Here is a 19735-nt window from a genome sequence, read left to right as displayed (position 1 = left end):
GCACCCCAAAAATCTCTGAGCGGCATTGGGAAAGAAGCTCCTGCGCAAGAAGCCGCCGCCTTGGGATTGGAGACAAGCACGAGAGTCCCATTCTCCGAAATGGCCGGGTCACAACTCAAGAGGCTCAAGGCCTCGCTGCGTGAGCAGGGAATTATCGGTCCGCAGCAGTCCAAGAAACAGAAGCGCAAGAATGCGTTGGATCAGAAAGCCAAAGACGACAAGCGCCTCCGGCGGTCCGAGGCCCTGGCCAGCATCCGCGAGCAGTTCAACCCCTTCCAGTTCAAGACAAATGCCCGCGGTCCCAAGTTCGACGTCACCACCAACAGGCCCACCAGCGACAAGGCCGCCATGGCCATCAAGGGGCGGCCGGGTCTTGCGAAGGCCGTGGGAGAGGAGCGGGTATGTCCTCGGCTCCCCGGCGAGCGAGCGGGAGCTAGCGCCGAGCGGAACGTTGCTAATGACTCATTTCTAGCGGCGACAAACACTTCTCGTTGAGCTGCAGCGGCGGAACAAGGTCGGGGGGCTCATTGACCGGCGCTTTGGCGAGGGCGATCCGAACATGTCGCTCGAGGACAAGATGATCGAGAGATACACTCGAGAGCAGCAGCGGAACCACAAGAAGAACTCTGTGTTCGATCTGGAGGACGATGACGAGCCTACGGCAGGACTGACGCATTTGGGCAAACCGCTGTTCGACGACGACGAAGAGGGGCCCGTGAAGGACGACTTCGAAGATGAGGACCTGCCCTCCGGGGATGAGTCTGACAGCTCGCGCGCCGAGAGAAGGAGGCTCAAGCGCCAACGCCTTGTGGAGGCTGCTGCAGAGCAGGAAGACGAGGAGGAGCAGCCGGAAAGGAAAAAAACGAAGAAGGAGATCTACGAGGAGGTCATTGCCAAGTCCAAGCTCTACAGATATGTACGTCTTGCGGTTTTCTATGAACATATAGCGTATATGAAGGACGCGCTAACGACTCTTTAGGAACGGCAAGCCGCCAAAGAGGAGGACAACCAGCTCAGGGCCGAAATCGACAAGACAATGCCTGAACTTCAGGCGCTGCTTTTCCAGAGGCAGAAACCTCCATCAACGGACCCGAAGGACACGCAGGGCACTATTGTCATTGCCGGAAAGGACAAAGCTGCACTTGACAAGGACTACGACATCCGGGTGAAGCAGCTCGCGGCAGACAAGCGCGCACAGCCTGCCGAGAGGACGAAAACGGAGGAAGAGAAGGCAGAAGAGGAGGCAAACAGGCTGAAGGAACTCGAGGAGAAGCGGTTGCGACGGATGCGGGGCGAAGTCGATGAGGAGCATGAGGAGGACGAGGAGGAGGGGATGGGAAAGAAAGGAAAGGGGAGTGCGGAGGGGCAAGCCTACGACCCCTTCAATGTCCAGGAAGACGATGAGTTTGGTCTCGGGAAGGGGATCAAGTACCGGCCGACCGCCACCGAGCTGGGGTTTGATGACGAGGACGACTTCCTAATCGACGACGACCTTGTCGCCAGCGGCTCCGAGCTGGAACTCGACAGCGACGACATGGAGGCGGTCGAAAGCGACGACGAGGATGCCGAATCGGAAGTCGGCTCCGACGATGACGACGATGACGAGTTTGTCAAGGGGATCCTGACTGAGGCCGAGTCGAAGGACCCTGTTTTCCAAGCAGTCCGAACGGCGGAGGGAGATGACGAGAACGGAATACCCTACACCTTCCCATGTCCGCAAACCCACGAAGAGTTACTGAAGGCGTTCGAAGGCATTCAGGTGGCCAAACTACCGGTAGCTGTTCAGCGCATCAGAGCCCTGTACCATCCCAAACTGGACAGCAAGAACAAGGAGAGGCTGGGCAACTTCTCCCAAGTCCTGGTGCGGCATGTCGCATACCTGGGCGATCGGTTCAAGCCTGATTGGTTTCCCACTCTGGAGAGTCTGAGCCGGCACATCCACTCACTAGCCAAGTCGTTCCCGATCGAGGTGGCCAAGGCGTACCGTGCACACATCCAGGTGATGGAGCAGGATCGGCCCCTTGCCCTCACCGTGGGAGATCTGGTCATTCTGACCGCGATCGGGACAACCTTCCCGACGTCTGACCACTTCCATCAGGTCGTCACCCCGGCGATGCTTGCCATTGCTCGCTACCTCGGGCAGAAGATCCCCCAGAACCTGCACGACCACGCCACCGGGACATACCTCTCCATCCTTGCTTTGCAGTACCAACAGTTCTCGAAGCGCTATGTCCCGGAGTTGATGAACTTCTGCCTCAACACACTGTGCGCCCTGGCTCCCAAGAAGCCCCCAGAGAAGCTGGGCTTCTTTCCGGTCCACGAGCCGGCGGCGGGCATTCGGATCAGCGGCGCGAGCGAGACGCCAATCCGACAGCTTAACTGCACCGACTGCCAAAAAGCGCAGCCCCTGTCCCCAGCAGAAGAGGCTTCGCTCAAAGTAGCCATCATCAGCACCACCACGGCCATTCTCAGAGCGGCCGCCGAAACATGGCACAAGCTGCCGGCCTTCCACGAGACCTTCCAGCCGGCCCTTGCCGTCCTCCAACACCTCGCGTCCACCCCCAACGCCACCCACCTCCCGCCCCCCCTCACAACCAGACTAACCGACACGGCCTCCGCCATCGCCCGCCTGCTGCAGCTCGCCCGCCTCTCCCGCCGGCCGCTCGAGCTGCACCACCACCGGCCGCTGGCCATCCGGACGTACGTGCCCAAGTTCGAGGACTCGTTCGACCCGGACAAGCACTACGACCCGGACCGCGAGCGCGCCGAGCTGGCCCGGCTGCGGGCGGAGCACAAGCGCGAGCGCAAGGGCGCGCTGCGCGAGCTGCGCAAGGACGCCGCCTTCCTGCAGCGCGAGAACCTGCGGGTCAAGAAGGAGCGCGACGCCGCCTACGAGAAGAAGTTCAAGCGCCTCATCGCCGAGATCCAGGGCGAGGAGGGCCACGCGGCCAACGAGTACGCCCGCGAGAAGGCGCTGCGCAAGAGGAAGGCTGCGCGGGGGAGGTAGGAATGACAGCAGCTTTTTGGATTGGGTTTGTGTGTGGATACATATGTTGGCGGGACCACTTGTGTTGGCTGGTTGGTTGGGGCTTACTCTGTCTGTATCGCTGCATGTATCGAAGGAATGGCGGAACTCAGCAGCATTCAAACAAGATATTTCTGGTTGCTTGCCCTCATCTGAATCCCTCGGTGACCTGTGAGACGTATTCGTTTACTTGCTCATATGTGTTCATGATGGTACCGCTGCAAACCGCTTCCCGTCGTCCCTGCCGCTACTGCGCCGCCAGCAACATGGAGAAAAATCACTTCCCCTCCACTGTTTACCTCAACATAACTCCGTATTGAGGCCAAAAAGAAAAAAAAAAAAAATTCACTGCCGCCCTCCCAGACTGACTTACGCCAGCTCCAACTTGAACGAAGCGACCTCGAACGGCCGCAGGTCGACCGCAAACCGCCCGTCACGGAACACCACCTCCTCGAGCTCGTCCTCGAGCAGATTGACCTTCCACACCCGCTTGACGGGCCAGGTCGTGGCGACGGTGCCCCTGGCGCGGCCGCCGAGGCTGTCGTAGATGCGCAGGACGACGCTGCGCCCCGGCTTGGCGGGCAGCTCGCCGGTCGAGATGTCCTCGTCGTCCTCGCCGCGCTTGACCGTGTCGAGCACCAGCGCCGGGCTCGAGTCCTCGGTCAAGTGCACGGGCGGTTGGGTAAACTGCTGCAGGGCGGCCGCGGGCGCGGAGAGCAGCTTGATTGGGTTGTTGAACTCGAACGCCTTGCGGACGGTGACGTGCGACAGGGCGCCGCGGTGGGGCAGGATGGCCCAGCGGATGTGGTGGGTGCCCATGTCGGCGTGGGCGTCGGGCGCCTTGGGGCTGCGCAGCAGGGAGAGGCGCATGACGTTGCCCGCGGTGGCGAAGCCGTACTTGGAGTCGTTGAGGATGGAGACGCCGTAGCCGTGCTCGGAGAGATCGGCGAAGCGGTGCGAGCAGACTTCGAACTTGGCCATGTCCCAGGTCGTGTTGTAGTGGGTGGGCCGCTTGACGATACCGAACTGGGTTTCGTAACTGGCTTCGGTGTTGCGGATGTCGACGGGGAACTCGACCTTCAGGAACTTCATCGTCTCGTGCCATTCGACCTCGCTCGAGATCTCGACGTAGGACTGCTGGCCGGGCAGCGCGGCCGAGAGGCTGATGATGGTTTTGATGGAGGACGCGTCGCTGATCTTGGTGTGGGTGACAACGCTGACGCGGTGACTCTTGATCTCGTGCACTTGGGTTTCGCTGGAGGGCAGGGGCTTGCGTGTGTCGAGGTGGTAGACCTCGACGTCCCAGGCCTGCCAGTACAACGGCTTGTCGTCAAAGATAACGTACTGGTTGGCCTTGTGCCCTTTCGGGATGAGTTCGCGTTCGGCCAGCTTATCATAGAGCGATGTGATCGTGCCGGCTTCCACCTTGACCTTGAGTTGCTCGTTTGCCAGGACAAAAACGCCCTTGGACACTTGATCAAGTGATACCAGGGGTTCGTCACCACTTGTTTTGAGGGTGCGAAGCTTCAGCAAAGGGCCATTTCCGCAGGCCACAGCCGCGTCATGCTCAGAGATGGCCACCACCTCCTTACGGTGCCACGGCAACGTGTTCAGCGCAATTCCGTCGGCCACGGTGGTGCTCTGAACTTCAGCGACGCCCAAAACCTTCATAATATCCTTGAATAGTCTGTGGGCAGTCTTGAAGACCTCGGCATACATCTAAAGACGCAGTCAGTGTTTTAGAGTTGCTCAGCTCGGCAAAGAACGGTTTCAAACTCACCTCATCGGAGTCACGATAAACCATCTCGATTGAGCTGCCAGGGAGACAATCGTGGAACTGGCAAAGAAGCACCGTCTCCCACATGGCGTCCAAGTCCTTCTTCGGGTACGTGTATGATTTGTCTTTGATGGACGCAATGGTGGCCAAGAGCTCTAGATCTCGAAGCGTCACCTCGGCCCTGCGGTTGTTGCGCTTATTGTTTGACTGAGTGGTGTAGGTCCCCCGGTGCAACTCGAAGTAGAGCTCGCCATACCAGGTCACGAACGATGCCGCCTTGCGCTCGAGTCTGTCGAAAAAGTCGTCGACCGAGTTGCCCATGTGGACACGGGGCAAAAGGCCGACGGTGTCGCTGATACCTCGGCACCGGCGCAGCTTCTCAAGGTGCTGCCAGGTAGGACCGCCGCCTCCGTCACCTTTGCCAAAAACAAGCAGTGATGTGGCATCTTGATCCAAGGACTTGTGCTGCGACATGCTGCGCTTGACGTCGCCGAAATGGGCCTCGGCAGTGTACGTCTCGGACGGAGGCATGTGGCAGATCACCTGGGAGCCGTCAAGGGCAACCCAGTTGAACGTGGTATGGGGGAAGCGGTTGATGTTGTTCCAGCTCAGTTTCTGCGTGAGGAACCGGGTCATGCCGGACAAACGGCAGAGCTGGGGCAGCTGGCTCGAATAGCCGAAGGTATCGGGCAGCCAAAACGTCTGACAGCGCTTCCCGAAGTTGCTTTCGAAGAAGCGCTGACCGTACAGAAACTGACGGACCAGCGACTCTCCGCTGGGCATGTTGGTATCGTGCTCGACCCAGCTGCCTCCAATGGGATGGAAGCGGCCCTCGGCGACCTTCTTCTTGACCCGGTCAAAGGCAGAAGGGTACAGCTCCTTGAGCCACTTGTACTGCTGGGCCTGGGAGCAGGCAAAGTTGTACTCCGGGTAGCGGTCCATCAGATCGCACTGGCTGGACCACGAGCGGGCAACCTTGCGTTTGGTCTCGGCGAACGGCCACAGCCAGCAGCTGTCGATGTGGCAGTGGCCAATGCCGAAAACGAGCGGTTCTTTGCCGCTGTCGTATACCTTGGCCGAGTTGACATGGTGGCCGATGTAGTCCTCGGCGAGCTTGCGGCATGCTTTCAGCGACTCCCGGTTGCCAAGCTCGAACGTGTCGATGATCTCGTTACAGACTTTGAGCGCCTTGTGCTGCTCCCAGGAATCCTGCGGGAACTCTCTCGCGGCATCCCCGATGATCCATATATCGATGTAGAGCTGACGAGCATCCGGGTCTACGGCAACAATCTCGGCCTTGTCGAGTCGGAACCACCTGTTCGGGTCGGGAGGCTGGATGGAGTCCCCTGATCCGTTGCCGAACATGCCGTTGCAGGCCATCTCGATGTAGATGGTGTGCTCCTTGCCGTCGCGGAACGAGTCTGGCAGGATCCACTCGACGCGCTCACCGCCACCAGTCAGGCCCTGAAGCGGATGGCCGTGCTCGTTCCACACCAAGCCCTCGCTGTTGGAGTCCCAGTGAAACTCAAGCAGTCTCTTGTCCCGCAGCTCTGCGGGGACTTTCAGGACAACCTTGAACCAGTGCGTGGTCCATGAGGGACCAAACCACTCGCCCACGGTAACCCGGTTGAACACCTGGGACACAGCGTCTTTGAAGGTGGGCCTCGTCTGACCCGGGGCGTGCCACACGGAGAGCTGGACGTGGGGCTCGCCCGAGACGACAGCCTCGTTCATCATGGAGCGGAGGGTTTGATGCTCGTATTGGCCGCCAGAATAGAATTGGTTGATACGGTCCCGGTAGATGTTGGATATCATCTGGCCCACAGGTTTGGGCGCCCGCAGGGGGTAATCGCTCCTGGGGCGCTCCTGGGCGGGAGTCTGGCCACCCATGGTGTCGATGGTGTCGAGAGGGCGGCGCTGGTAGGCGGAGTGGAAGCAACAATAATGCTGAAGGAAAACCGACACCAGCGGGCTTCGAAATACGGGGGGAGTTTGCCGGTCGGCGGTGGTCGAGAGAGAGAGAGAGAGAGAGAGAGAGAGAAAAGCAGTGGAAGGAATAGGTGGGGAACAGTCCTACAATCCTATCCGACCTCCAAGCGATGGTATATCAGGACCTAAGCACCGCGTAAACAAGTCCGCTTTCAGCGGGCTAGGGAAGCTCTTCCGTAGATGCTGAAGGTGTGCGTGCCGGTCATAAGGTGAGGAAGGGACGGTAACACGGAGAATGCAGGTGGTTGGCTGACGGATGCAGGTGACCTCGGGACCTGCGACGTCGGGGCTTCGGGGCTCCCGGCCAGGGCAGCTGAACAGGGGTCTGTAACCCGGAAACGGCAGCTGCTGCGGGGACAATCCCGGCTTCCCCGCAAGGTCCGAATCCCACAGCTCAGCAGGAAGCCCCGAGTGGATGCCTGACCACAGTACGCAATACATCCCTGCACAGTCACCAGCGCTGAGGTTAAAGTTTCTGTGACGCAGCTGAAAGGGACGGGCAGAGGGCTACCTAGGACGTCGTAGTTCGGCCCATGGACCTCGACCTGGACGAGAGCGAGCTAACGTCCATCATCATCGGACGAGTATGTAATCCGTATTCTTGAGGCTTGGGTCGCTGTCCCTGAACTTGGGCAGCCTTCCCGGTGCGTCCGCTGCGTCACCACCACTGGGATGCATTCGTCGCAGCAGACTCGCAGGCTTTCACTCCCAAGGCGCAGAATGGCAGCCGCATCGCAGACCTCAGATCATTCCCCGTTGTCCTACCCTGTTTCGCTTGTGACGCTGTCATCCGGGCGGATTTAATATCTGCTCTTGCCGGCATCAATATCTATCAAGATCGTTGACGAAACAAGGCGTGGACGCACGCAACCACACGGCACTGCGCGTGCCACGGCCACACGCAAAGCAGCAGATGACAGGCGAAAAACTGCGTAACGATATGGCTGACCTCCTGCTGCCGTCAGGAACTGGCACGGCAGTCGGACTCAATTCCACGGCTGGCATCAACTCGACCGTCACTGCCACTGTCACTGCACCTACCAGCGACGGCAATCAGGTCTCCCGAGGCGAGGTCTTCGGCCTCTTCCTGACGCTGTCGTTCTGCCTTCTCAGCCAGCCCCCGGGGAGCCTCATCTAGCGACCTTGGCCCATCCTCGTCAAGCGTCTGAGCCCATTCGGCTGCCTCGAGGAGGCAATCATGGTATTGGTCTTCTTCGGCAAAACTTCGTTCTTCGCCTTGCTCGATCCCCTAGAGGAGGACCGTGCTATGATAACAGCATGGGCAGATGGGAACGGTGGCTGCTCAGGGCCGAGAGCCTCCGCGATGGGCTCGCGAGAGAAGCGCACGTGCTGTATGTCGATGAGTGCAGAAAATCCTTGCCTTCGCAGTCAGGTTAGAGGCTCCTATAGAAGCAGGAATGCTCCGTGGAATTACGTAGATGCAAGGGTAACGAGAAGAGAAAGAGGGAAATAAGACAAGAAGATAGAAAGCGGAGAATTGATGCGGCCTAGGTACGGCGTGGACAGTTTATGTACCTACCTTTCCAATAGTCATCTAGTGCCAGGCCATGGAGTCCATTATTGACATGATCGGGGACACGCTTCGTTGTTGGATCCTGCAACACAGTCTCAACACAGATATGCTCGAGTCGGCTGGCAACTATTGATGGTGAGCTCGAACTGGCGTCTCTAGTGTGTTCCGGACATGTGTCTAGTCCTCGAGCGGAAACAGTCACTGCTGGCTAAATACACGCTTGACTCGAAGCAAAATAGTGTGCATCATGACGGCCACACGCAGAGATTTTCTGGCGACCCAAATGCACCCTACCACACAACTTATCATGAATCCAAGCTCCTCGAACGCTTACGGCTTCCCCTGACCGTCGTCGCCAGCTGCGCTTCCTTAGAAGCAAGGGCTGCCTCCTCCTTCCCTCGGCCATATTCTTCATCGTCGTAACCATCATCATCCACCCCCATCCCCTCCTCATCGTCATAGCTCTCCTCTTCGTCATCATCCTCTTCTCCTTTTTCGTCGCGCATTCCATCCTTGTCACTCGCCTCGCTCTCGCTCTCACTCTCACTTTCGTCAAACGAAAGCCCCCTGAGCAGTGGTATCCCACTACCCCCCAGATGGCTTTTGATGAGGTTGTCGGCCAGCTCAAACAGCTCCGCGTCCTTGTCCGCCGGCACGTCCCGATCCACATCGAAGTTGGCCTCTTCCTCATCCAGAGGCATCTCCCTGCTCGCTTCAGCAGCCGCAGCTGCATCGTCATTCCCATCACCACCACCACCACTGCCACCGCCATCCCCCCCTACTCCTGCCTCCTTCCCAACCGGCACGCTCAACACCCACCTGCGCACCGCCTCTCCCTTCGCATCCCTCCCTCCAGCCTTACCCGCACTGTCCCAACCACCTCCCTTAACAACACCTCGACGCCCATCACGACCCCGACCACCAACACCACCACCGCCGCCGCAACCGCCGCCGCTCCTAGCAGCCAACCCGCGCCGAAAAGCCCTGCGCCTGCGCCTGCGCCGCCGCGCGATGCGGTCACGGACATACCACGCCACGACGGCGGTGGCGGCGCTGACCAGCTCGCGGCAGCGGGCGCGCTGGGCGGCGGCCCAGGCCTGGCAGCGCTGGTGCTGGTAGCGGGCGACGGCCTGGCAGCGCTGGTTGTAGTAGGCGGCGAGGCGGGCGGCCAGGGCGGCGTAGCGGGGGTCCGGGAACTGGAACGGGGTCGTCGGGCCGCCCCCGCCGGGTGCTGCTGCTGCTGCTGCGGCGGCGGCGGCGGCTGGGTTGTTATGCGGCGGCGGATCTGGCGGCATCGGGCCCCGGCTCCACGGGTCTGGCGCGGTGGAGGGTTCGGCGGGTTGGGCCGGCTGCGGTGGGTTGGTGGTGGTTTTTGTTTGGGTGGACGAAGTTGTTGTCGTTGCTGTTGTTGAGTGGAAATTCCGGGGATAGTAAGGTGTGGAAATCGGTGGGAGAGGGCATTTCGCGAACACGTCCAGATCTGGGGGAGGAGTGATCGGAATATGGGCGCTGAAGGGGCCCGGGATGGACGTCGCCATGCTTCGGGTTCAAGTTTCAAAGCCTCACGACCAAGGGACAGTCCTGTCCGTCGGGATTTCGGTGGGCGAGCCGGGTGATGGTTACTGAAGACGCCTTGTGGCAGGATATGTCATATTTCATCATACTCGTGAAGGTTTGCGGGCGGTAGCGAAGTGTGAGCTGTCAACCACTCGCGAGAGAAGTCGTAAACAACACAGGCGAAAAGAGGAGGTAGATAGAACAGGGGCGGCAGGGGCCGGTGTGGCCGAGCAAAGGTGCTGCTTTATACAGCACCAACCTTCCCTCCCTATCTTGCCTTACCTGTCCGGGGGGCCCTCCCCGGCGGATATATGGTACGGGCCAGAGCGAACAGTGGGTTCACCAACATCAGGCAACCAGGCTCGGAGCCTTATGAGCGTGGCAATGGGGCAGCAGTTGATTGACGACAACAGGCCTCCTGTGGCGGGGAACTGGTATCTTTCCATTGCCACGCAGTACGTTCCTAGGAGCATCTGGCGACCCGACAGCTGGATCCCGTACATGCATACTGTGGTAGTAAAGAGCCTGGAACCAGGAAGCGGGGAACTTGTGATGAGCCAGTGGGAGCGGGGAGATAGGCTCCTTTGGGCAGGAGATTGCAGGCGAAGTCGGTGAAAATGGCCTGAGCGGAGCTCGGAAAGCGCGGGAATCGTGGCAGAACCGGGCCCAAATCGGTCGATGCCGCCTGGGTCTGGCAAATGGGCGCCGGCGGCGAATCCAGGCCGGCGGGCGGATCGGGCCACCATTTAATCATGGGCAGGAATGCAGCGTCGCCCCATTGGTTCCGCTCAATCTTGAGAGGAGCGCATCTGTGAGCTTCACGGGACGAGTGGGAATCTGGCGTCCGTTACGTATGTCGATCCTGCGTACTCCGTGTGGATATGCGAGGCCGCAAAGGACGCCGTCAACAGGATCCGTCCAGGGCTGGAGTTATACCACAGTAGGCCGCATCTGCTGTGTTGGTTTCTCGAGCACTCTGTTTCCCTTGTTCCGGCCGCGGATCAGCTCCGACGCTGGCATCCGTTCGGAACACGATGATCCCTTCTCTGGCCTTGCTCGTGCTCCTCGGTTTGTCAGCCTGGAGACTCGGCATCACGCATGATTTGGGGAAATGTTCCCCAGCCCCAGCTGGGCATATCACACCCACACCTGCTGATTCAGATCGCAAGTGGTCCCATTATTCTGGACCCAGCTAGCCAGAAGGGGAAACGCGCCTTGCCGGCCGGGAACCTGGAAGCTTTGAGCGATCGTTAACATTAATAATGTACCTACCATGGAGTACTCGCGCACATACACAGTAGTAGAAGATGGTCCAACAGCACTTCTCGGGCTAAAAGATGTGTTGATCCCTCACAGAACTCGCCGGCTCTTCTGTGTTGCAAATAGAAACAGGAAGGGCACGTCCAGGAGGCGGCCACAAGATTCCAGCATGCACATTCACTACCGTACTACCTGATCTACCTGGAGTTATCCCTAACCCTCGCGCGGTAGTGACCCGGGCCTTTTGAGAAACGCGGTGCACCAATCAAGCCCTGTTCCCTGCACCAAGCCTCGAATGCGATCAATGCCGTTTGTTTTCTCTCAGTCACAGCGAATGTTGTCTGGCGAGTGCACATCGCCGAAGCATTCGATGTTGAGACATCAGCAAATTTCTCAACACCCCGAAGGAGCAGGGCATCAGCGTCACCAGATCGCCAATCCCGACCTCATAGGAGCCGCTGACGAGCCATAATTAATGCTCTTGACGCGCACGCCACCAGCCCCGCGCCTTCGGATAGCGTGTCTCGGCCGACCTGCGCGCACTCTCGCCACGCTCAGGCGGGTCGGGCGGGTCGGCCGATGGGGTGTAACCACTGCTTGGGCCCCGACACGTTCTGGTGGCCACGGGCCGCTCGGAATCCGGTCGCCACTCCAGGTCCGCGGCAAGAAGACGAGGACGGTGGTGAAGCTTGATGAGCTGCCCCAGGGAGTCGTTGCCCCGCCACCCGAGCTGCTGCGGCCGCCGGAGGAAGATGAGCCCGCCTATCCGACCGTGGTGCTTCAGGCACGCCGCAACATGCAAAAGTTTGACAACTGTGTGCTGCTCACGCGGGTTGGTGGCTTCTACGAGATGTACTTTGACCAGGCCGACGAGTACGGCCCGCTCCTGAACCTCAAGGTAGCACAAAAGAAAACGAGTGTCGGCCCGGTCCCCATGGTATTGCCCCGTGCCCGCACCACCGTGCTCTGCCGTCCTGTTCGCTGGTAGTCTGATGGCTCGTTGCCAGGCCGGCTTTCCCTTCTTCCAGCTGGATCGCTTCCTCAAGATCCTCGTCCAGGACCTCAACCGCCACGTAGCCATCGCCGAGGAGTTCCCCAACGACCCGGCCGAGAAGGTCAAGTCAGGTGGGTTGATGCACAACCGACGGGTGACCCGTATTGTCACCCCGGGCACCCTTATCGACGAAAACTTCATGGATCCCTACGCAAGCAACTACGTCATGGCGATTCACCAACCCGAGCCGGCGGCTGCATCGGATGATGCGAGTTGCCAGGGGGACAGAGATCAGCGGCCGTTGGGCACTCCAGAGTCTGCCAATATTGCCGAGGCCCCTGTAGGACTCGCATGGCTGGATCTGTCGACCGGCTCCTTCTTCACCCAGCCGACCACTCTAGCCTCGCTCGGCTCCGTGCTGACTCGGGTGTCACCTCGCGAGATCGTCCTCGACAAGGCACTCGAGTCGGGTCGGGACAACGTGCTCCTGTCTGTTCTCCAGGAAGAAAGGTACCTCGTCTCCTATTCGCCCCATGGCGAGCTGCGGCAGCTCTCCGACTGGGCTCCCCTGCTGGAATCGGAGATACCCGCCCATACGGTCGACAAGTTCACCGACAGTGAAGTGCAGGCTGGGAATCTCCTACTCCACTACGTCAGGGACCGACTACAAGGGCTGAGCATGAAGCTGCAGCCGCCGCTCCGTCACGAGAGCATGCACATCATGCACATCGACAAGAACAGCATGCGCTCCCTGGAGATCAAGCAGACCATCAGGGACGGCGCCTTTCGGGGCAGCCTGCTGCATGCGATCCGACGAACCGTGACCAAGAGCGGTGCCAGGCTTCTCAACGAGTGGCTCAGTAGGGTTCCTTTAAATAGGCAGTAGGCAAGCTGGTCGAACTTGTGCTAACTATGGAGCAAGGCGCCCCGTCGACGTCCCTAGAAGTTATCAATTTCAGGCAGGACCTAGTCGCCCGCTTCATCGAAGATGAGGAGCTCCGAGACGCCATTATCGTCCTCCTGCGCAGGAGCCACGACTCCCAGCGGCTCGTCCAGAAGTTCGCGCTCAACCGCGGCGACCCAGACGACCTGCTTCGGCTGGCCAACACTATCAAAGCGACCGAGGACATCGTCAACCTCCTGACCGCATCTACCTCGGCCGCCCGGTCTGGCAGCAGCCCGGCGAAGGACGACGACTGTCTCTCGACCATGGTCGGCCGCATCAGTCTCGACCAGCCGCTGGAGCTTGCGCAGCACATCCGCGACGCCATCGACGAGGAAGGTCTCGTGCAGCAGCACCAGATCGAGGACAGCGAAGCCGGCGAGATGATGGCGCTCGCGCAGGAGATCGTCAAGACCGAAGGCACCGAAGAGGACAGCAGCCTGCTCCCCAAGGGCGCAGCCTCCAAGGCGGCCACCAGCACCAAGAAGAAGAACCCCGCCTCCATCCGCGACCACTACGGCGAGGACAGCGAAGTGTGGATCATGAAGCCCGGCGCGTCGGCCCTGCTCACCCGCCTGCACGAGCAGCTCGCCGCCCTCCGCCGGGAGAAAGAGCAGCTCACCGAGACGCTCCGGGCCCGGCTCAACGCCGCATCACTCACCCTGCGCTGGACCCCGACGCTGGGCCACATCTGCCACGTCAAAGGCAAAGACGCGCGCCAGCCGCCGACGGCGCACAATAACAACAACAGCAGCGGCAGAGGCGGCAACGGCGGCGGCGCGGACCAGCCGCAGCAGCAGCAGCCGGCAGCAACAGCAGCGATCCGCACGCTCTCGTCCAGCCGCACGACACGGTCATTCCACCAGCCGGAGTGGACGGCGCTGGGCGAGAGCCTGGACAAGCTGCGGTTCCAGATCCGGGCGGAGGAGCAGCGGGTGTTCGCGGGGCTGCGGGCGCGGGTGGTGCGGGGGCTGGTCAAGCTGCGGCGCAACGCGCGGGTGCTGGACGAGCTGGACATCGCGACGTCGTTCGCGCGGCTCGCGGCGGAGCAGGGGCTCGTGCGGCCGACGCTGACCGCCGCGCCGCAGACCGTCATCGTCGGCGGGCGGCACCCCACGGTGGAGGGCGGGCTGGCCGAGCAGGGCCGCACGTTCCAGCGCAACGACTGCTTCCTCGGCTCGGCGGTGCCGGCTGTGGCGGGAGAAGGAGGAGGAGGGCCACGGGGGGGGACAGGGACGTTCGGAGGAGAAGGACAAGCACAGGCACAGGCACAGGCACAAACACACGGCCGCGTCTGGCTGATCACGGGCCCCAACATGGCCGGCAAGTCGACGTTCCTGCGGCAGAACGCGCTCATCACGATCCTGGCGCAGATCGGGTGCTACGTGCCGGCCGACTACGCGTCGCTGGGCATCGTGGACGCCATCTTCAGCCGGGTCGGGTCGGCCGACAACCTGTACCAGGACCAGAGCACCTTCATGGTGGAGATGCTCGAGACGGCGGCGATCCTGCGGCAGGCGACGCCGCGGTCCTTCGTCATCATGGACGAGGTCGGCCGCGGCACGACGCCCGAGGACGGGACGGCCGTGGCGTTCGCGGCGCTGCACCACCTGGTGCGCGTCAACAGGTGCCGGGCGCTGTTCGCGACGCACTTCCACGACATCGCGGACCTGGTGGCGCAGCACGGCTTGCGGGTGCAGGACGGAGGTCCGGACGGGGCCGTCGACATGTACTGCACCGACGTGGAGGAGGACGAGAACGGCGGGTTTATCTACGTTCACAAGCTGCGCAAGGGGGTCAACCGGCAGAGCCATGCGCTCAAGGTGGCGCGCCTTGCAGGGCTGCCAGAACAGGCCATCCGGGTGGCTCAGCAGGTGCTGCAGCATTCAGGGGTCGACATCTCGTCCCACAGGGGAGTGGAGCAGGCAAAGGCACCGGCGTCAGCAGCAGTTGTAGCATAAGGTCGAGATGGATGTTGGGAGCCTCACGGTCTGTACTATTGGTCAGCCTCGATACCCCCCCATGTGTTGTAATAATATATGTGTGCCGAGAATGAAGAACTGCGGTGTCTCATAGGTTGGTGATGGGTTTGTCATCAAAGATGTTCAGGGTTAAAAAGCTCTTTGATTCATTTGCATAATCATTGACAACGCGGAGGCAGTTGGGAGACGGCGATGCTGGCAAGGTACAGAAAACGGGAAAAGGGTACTAACCTGTGTGCGCCAAAAGATCGAGTCGAGGCACTTGCAGTCAACAAGAACAACGAACTCAGAATTAAGGGGACCATCAGACACAGAGTGCTTGAATTGAGCGGCCATCATCAACCTATCGAGCCGTGCGTCGAGTTCTACCAAACCCATGCTCCAGCCAAATTGACGTTGCCAGCTCAACAACACCGCCGTCAAGTCGCCACATTTAGTCGCTATCGGCCACGTCAGCAGAGTACTCCAAGGATACAAGCACGGGGACACTAACAAAAGACCGCCGAAGCCCTCGTCTTCGGAATCCTCCTTCTCCGACTCCTCCTTCTTCTCCTCGGCCTTGGTCTCGGCAGGAGCGGCAGCCGCAGCAGCCGCAGGGGCGGCAGCGGCGTAGGCCTCCGGGTTGGCAATGCGGTCCTTGAGCTGCTCGATCTCGGGCCAGCTGTAGTCGGTCTCGACGGCGACAGCCAGGACCTTCTTGTACGAGTTGACGAGCGAGTGGATGACCGAGGGCAGCGTGGGGAAGTTGATGGCCAGCGAGACGGCGGCGATGGTGGTGATGGCAGAGGAGAAGGCCTTCAGGAGCTGCTCCTCGCCAATGTCGAGGATGTCGGCGCGGAAGGTGTTGCCCTGGTCGTAGACCTGGGTGATGCCCATACCGTAGGTGAAGGGGGAGATGTTGAGCATGTTGAGGAGGGTCGCCTCGGAGGGGCCGACCTTGCCGCCGGCCTCGACGAGCTTGAGGTCGGTCGTGATTTCAATGGTACCACGGGCGATCTTGGTGGGGACACCGAGAGCCTGGAAGAAAGAGGTCTTGCCGGGTTCCATGCCGGTGTTGCCGGCAGGCACCCACACGTCGACCGGGGCGATGGCACCGGCACGGGCGGGGGCGGCAACCTTGTTGGCCAGGATCTTGTCGCGGACCTCCTTGAGGTCGGCGTTGGTGAAGACGAAGCCGACGTTGCCCTTGACGAAGGGCAGCAGGCGCTCGTACTCCGGGGTGTCGGCGATGAAGGTCTTGAGCGCGCGGCGGACCTGTCGAGTTGCATGGCGGTTAGAGGGAGAAACATGGAAACATGGAGATAAAAACCGGCTCCTGCTCACCATGGTGTTCTTGCCCATTAGGACGACGCCCTGGCCGCGGAGCGACTGGCGAATCTCGTGCATCTGCTGCGACGAGACATTGTCGACCGAGACGACGAAGATGGACCGGTACTCCTCCAACAAGCCCTTCAGCTTGTCGAAGTAGCCGGCCTTGTTTCCTGACTTGCCCCCCATATCTTCTTAGTTATGAAGGCAGGATTTTTAAGGGCGTTGGTTCTGTAGCAAGGAAACGAGGATTTGACGATTTTGCGATGTTGCTTGGGTCAAAAAAGTTCCGGCCGCAGCTCTCCGAATTTCTAAATTGACTGCAGGCCTGGTGTGGGGGAGAGTGCTTTCGCATAGGGTTAGGCGGGTCTACCAATGAGGGGCTGCCAAGAGTTCCACCGGACAGCGTACCTAGAGGTACCTCTAGGTAATTTACCTCTCTCCATCACTTCCAGACGAGCTCCATCATGCCAGAGGTCCAACTCCACTGCAGCAGGGCAGTCAGTGGCTTACGGATAAGGTAGGTAGTCGACAACGGACCACGCTGCACTTGTCCATACTCACTCCGTAGTCATTGTTCTGTGTGACACTTACTGTGTGGAGGATAGCGGAGAAGGGGATTCAATACATTCAGTAGATGATCTGATCTTGATCCCGATTTTGTTGAGACCATCAATTCTGCAGCTCTTGGAGTCGCAGAGGTGGGCGTCATTCGCTACCTACCTGACGCATTTCTGTTTCGCGCAGGCTCAGCCACATGTGGCTGGCGAGGACAAATTTCTTGCACAGAACAAGTTGCGACTGCCCCATTCTTTCAGTCCTCTCACTGTAGATACCTAGATTATGTGCTTAGTACAGCGAAGCTCAAGATCCCGGTAGGTTTCTGCCTCTCGATCTTCACGTGAGATAACGTTTCTCTTGTTTCTCTTACTGACGTGCCGTAGATACGAGGCCACTTCCAATTGCCGCCGGATCTTATGCTAGGCGGCAACTGCAAGCTCAGGCTCCTGAGTCACTTATCAACTTGCAAGTTGCAACTCGCCTTGTGGCCCTTGTCACTTGCTCCACGATGGCTGTCCCGTGCCATCTTCTGAAAGTGTGTGGCAACATTGTCTTTGCCGCGCAGGGCAGTGACATACACTCCTTCAGCTCCGAACTTGAGCACATTTCAACATGGAGGTACCCTGTGAAGCAGGGGGCCGAGTCTACGACCCCGGCCGCTGAGGTCCAAGAGTCGCCCGCGCCTGAAGAACCCCCCGCGAAGCGCAGGAAAGTGGGAGGTGGCCAGGAGCCGACCTCCAACGGTGGTGCGGCTGCTCCCACGGATGGTCAGGTAAAGAGCAGAAAAGCCGCCCAGTACGACAACCCGGCCAATGAGAGGCCCTTTGTCCAAGGGCTCTATGCTACCGCGGATGGCCGTCATGTTGTTGCAATCACCGGCTCCGACAAGACAATCTGGGTCTTCGAGCACGACGGCGCAGGCAAGCTCAAGGAGCTGAGCCAGAGGCAGGTCTACCTCGGATGCCGAGTTCTGCCTGTCGTAGCTGACACTCCTGGACAGAGCCATGCCCAAACGCCCTTGCTCCCTTGCTTTCACTGCCGACAACCGCACCATCCTCTCGGCCAACAAATTCGGCGATGTCCACGCCCTTCCCTTGCTTCCCTCCCCCACCACCACCACCACATCGGCCACCACTTCCTCCAGTCCTAACCCAACTACTGGCCTTCCCCTCTCGCGCAGTGCGACCCCCTCCACGCCAACAGCCACGGCTTTCAAGCCACAGGCGAACGAGCTCACAGTACACACCAAGCGCAACCTCAAAGCGCTCGAGAACCAAAAACGCAGCCTCAGCCGCAAAGCCTTCGAGGACCAGCAGCAGCAGCAACAACAGCAAGCCCCGCCGCCATTCGAGCACGCCCTCCTGCTGGGCCACGTGTCCATGCTGACGGCGATCTGCGTCGGCACCGCTACCGTGGCCGTTCCCGCGGTGGCGGCGCAAGCTTCTGAGCCTGGCACCAGCATCGGTAACGGCACCGGCAACGGCGCGGAAGCGGCCTCCGCACCGGCGAGGACGACGGTCAGGAGGGAGTACATCATCACGGCCGACCGCGACGAGCACATCCGCGTGTCGCGCGGCATGCCGCAGGCGCATGTGATTGAGGGCTTCTGCCTGGGCCACGAGGAGTTTGTGAGCCAGTTGTGCATGGCGCCTGGCGGGCGGGAGGAGCTGCTCATCTCGGGCGGCGGGGATGACGATTTGTTCATTTGGGACTGGGTCAACGGGCGGCTGCTTGGTCGTTCTGGGGTGCTGGAGCATGTGAAGAGAGTTGCGGGCGAGGACGTGGACAAGGTTGCGGTGACGCGGGTGTTCGGGTGCGGGTGGCAGGGGACGACGGCTGTCTTCGTTGTTGTTGAGCGGTACGTTTCCTTTTCAATTTGCTGGGAGGTTGGCCGTAAGTACTAACGGACCTGTCTAGTGTGCCTGCGCTCTTCCACTACGAACTTCTTGACGACAGCAGGCTTCAGCACCGCGAGACCATTCCCCTGCGAGGGAATCCCTTGGATGTGGACATCATTGAATCGCCTTCGGGAGGGCAACGGCTTCTGGTTGCTATGGACCCTAGTGCCTCTGTCTCCATTGAGGAGGGCAGTTCTTCGCTGGTCGTGCTCGACAAGCAAGAGACGGGTTGGAAACAGACCAACGTCGAGAACCTGCCGGCTTGTGAGGATGCCAACATCAGCGCGGACGAGCTGCAGAAGATTCTGTATAGCACGGAGAGCTTGCGGAAGCTCACGGATTTCGACTGAGTGGGAGGGAGGGAAGGGGGACAGCAACCCAATATACTCCGGAAAGCAGCACCATGTCTGGCCTTCGGCTTTGTGTTGGAGTTAGAGCAGAGCAGTAGATGGTTGGAGACCGGCAGGTTCGCCTGCTGGTGAGGCTTTTCGGAACATGCTTTCCTTCTACTCATATCCCTCTTCTCGTACGCGGGATCCAACTGCCCATTAGAATAAACAACTTCCATTTCATCAAACTGCATCTGGTGTTGAACTGGCCACAGCTACAGTCACAGGGACCACTACCAAGAACAAGCAAAGCAACTTGTGAAAAGCAACGTTAATGCCGGTACCATTGCTGAGAGAGATAAAAAAAGTAATCCAGGCAGCAGAACAAAGCCTGAATCATGGGAAAGCCAGATGCCTCTCTATCCTCTCAAGAACGCCGCCTTCCCAAGAGTACGCGACGTGCCAATAAACGCGAACGAAAATAAGCCTCAAGGAAAACCCTTCATGCATGCCAGGAGAATTTGAGCCTCTATGCTTCCCATCTGCTCCCCAGGGGTATTTTCAGTTCGCCCCACAGT

General features: G+C 59.9%; 7 protein-coding genes across 7 annotated transcripts; 4 read left to right on the top strand and 3 right to left on the bottom strand.

Annotated features, from left to right (window-relative positions):
* The first annotated feature begins 27 nt into the window (after positions 1 to 27).
* On the top strand, positions 28 to 3233 carry THITE_2113840 (uncharacterized protein). Its single transcript, XM_003652339.1, has 3 exons — positions 28 to 399; positions 473 to 916; positions 980 to 3233. Exons 1-3 carry the CDS (start codon positions 100 to 102, stop codon positions 3005 to 3007), a joined length of 2772 nt encoding a protein of 923 aa, XP_003652387.1. The 5' UTR covers positions 28 to 99; the 3' UTR covers positions 3008 to 3233.
* THITE_2113839 (glycoside hydrolase family 38 protein) lies at positions 3201 to 6817 on the bottom strand. Its single transcript, XM_003652338.1, has 2 exons — positions 4806 to 6817; positions 3201 to 4744 (listed from the first exon to the last, which is right to left on the bottom strand). The coding sequence occupies exons 1-2, from the start codon at positions 6690 to 6692 to the stop codon at positions 3395 to 3397; spliced, it is 3237 nt and encodes a 1078-aa protein (XP_003652386.1). The 5' UTR covers positions 6693 to 6817; the 3' UTR covers positions 3201 to 3394.
* A 507-nt stretch (positions 6818 to 7324) lies between these two features.
* THITE_152457 (uncharacterized protein) lies at positions 7325 to 7929 on the top strand (the record flags this gene model as incomplete). Its single annotated transcript, XM_003652337.1, has 2 exons — positions 7325 to 7375; positions 7702 to 7929. 2 exons carry the CDS (start codon positions 7325 to 7327, stop codon positions 7927 to 7929), a joined length of 279 nt encoding a protein of 92 aa, XP_003652385.1.
* A 518-nt stretch (positions 7930 to 8447) lies between these two features.
* On the bottom strand, positions 8448 to 10011 carry THITE_2113837 (uncharacterized protein). Its single transcript, XM_003652336.1, has one exon. It carries the CDS (start codon positions 9861 to 9863, stop codon positions 8631 to 8633), a length of 1233 nt encoding a protein of 410 aa, XP_003652384.1. The 5' UTR covers positions 9864 to 10011; the 3' UTR covers positions 8448 to 8630.
* A 1606-nt stretch (positions 10012 to 11617) lies between these two features.
* On the top strand, positions 11618 to 15040 carry THITE_2047406 (uncharacterized protein; the record flags this gene model as incomplete). Its single annotated transcript, XM_003652335.1, has 4 exons — positions 11618 to 12079; positions 12150 to 12956; positions 13055 to 14272; positions 14354 to 15040. 4 exons carry the CDS (start codon positions 11618 to 11620, stop codon positions 15038 to 15040), a joined length of 3174 nt encoding a protein of 1057 aa, XP_003652383.1.
* Positions 15032 to 16659, bottom strand: THITE_2077551 (60S acidic ribosomal protein P0). The gene is made up of 4 exons (XM_003652334.1): positions 16385 to 16659; positions 15555 to 16315; positions 15293 to 15501; positions 15032 to 15070 (listed from the first exon to the last, which is right to left on the bottom strand). The coding sequence occupies exons 1-3, from the start codon at positions 16556 to 16558 to the stop codon at positions 15495 to 15497; spliced, it is 942 nt and encodes a 313-aa protein (XP_003652382.1). The 5' UTR covers positions 16559 to 16659; the 3' UTR covers positions 15032 to 15070; positions 15293 to 15494.
* Positions 16660 to 17358: 699 nt separating this feature from the next.
* THITE_2113829 (uncharacterized protein) lies at positions 17359 to 19422 on the top strand. The gene is made up of 3 exons (XM_003652333.1): positions 17359 to 17875; positions 17931 to 18788; positions 18848 to 19422. The coding sequence occupies exons 1-3, from the start codon at positions 17439 to 17441 to the stop codon at positions 19176 to 19178; spliced, it is 1626 nt and encodes a 541-aa protein (XP_003652381.1). The 5' UTR covers positions 17359 to 17438; the 3' UTR covers positions 19179 to 19422.
* Positions 19423 to 19735: the final 313 nt, after the last annotated feature.

The sequence above is a fragment of the Thermothielavioides terrestris genome, chromosome 2 (assembly GCF_000226115.1).
Source record: "Thermothielavioides terrestris NRRL 8126 chromosome 2, complete sequence".
NCBI classification, from domain to species: Eukaryota; Fungi; Ascomycota; class Sordariomycetes; order Sordariales; family Chaetomiaceae; genus Thermothielavioides; species Thermothielavioides terrestris.
The sequence above is the reverse complement of the archived record's forward strand: the minus strand, read 5'-3'. Positions and strand labels throughout refer to the sequence as shown.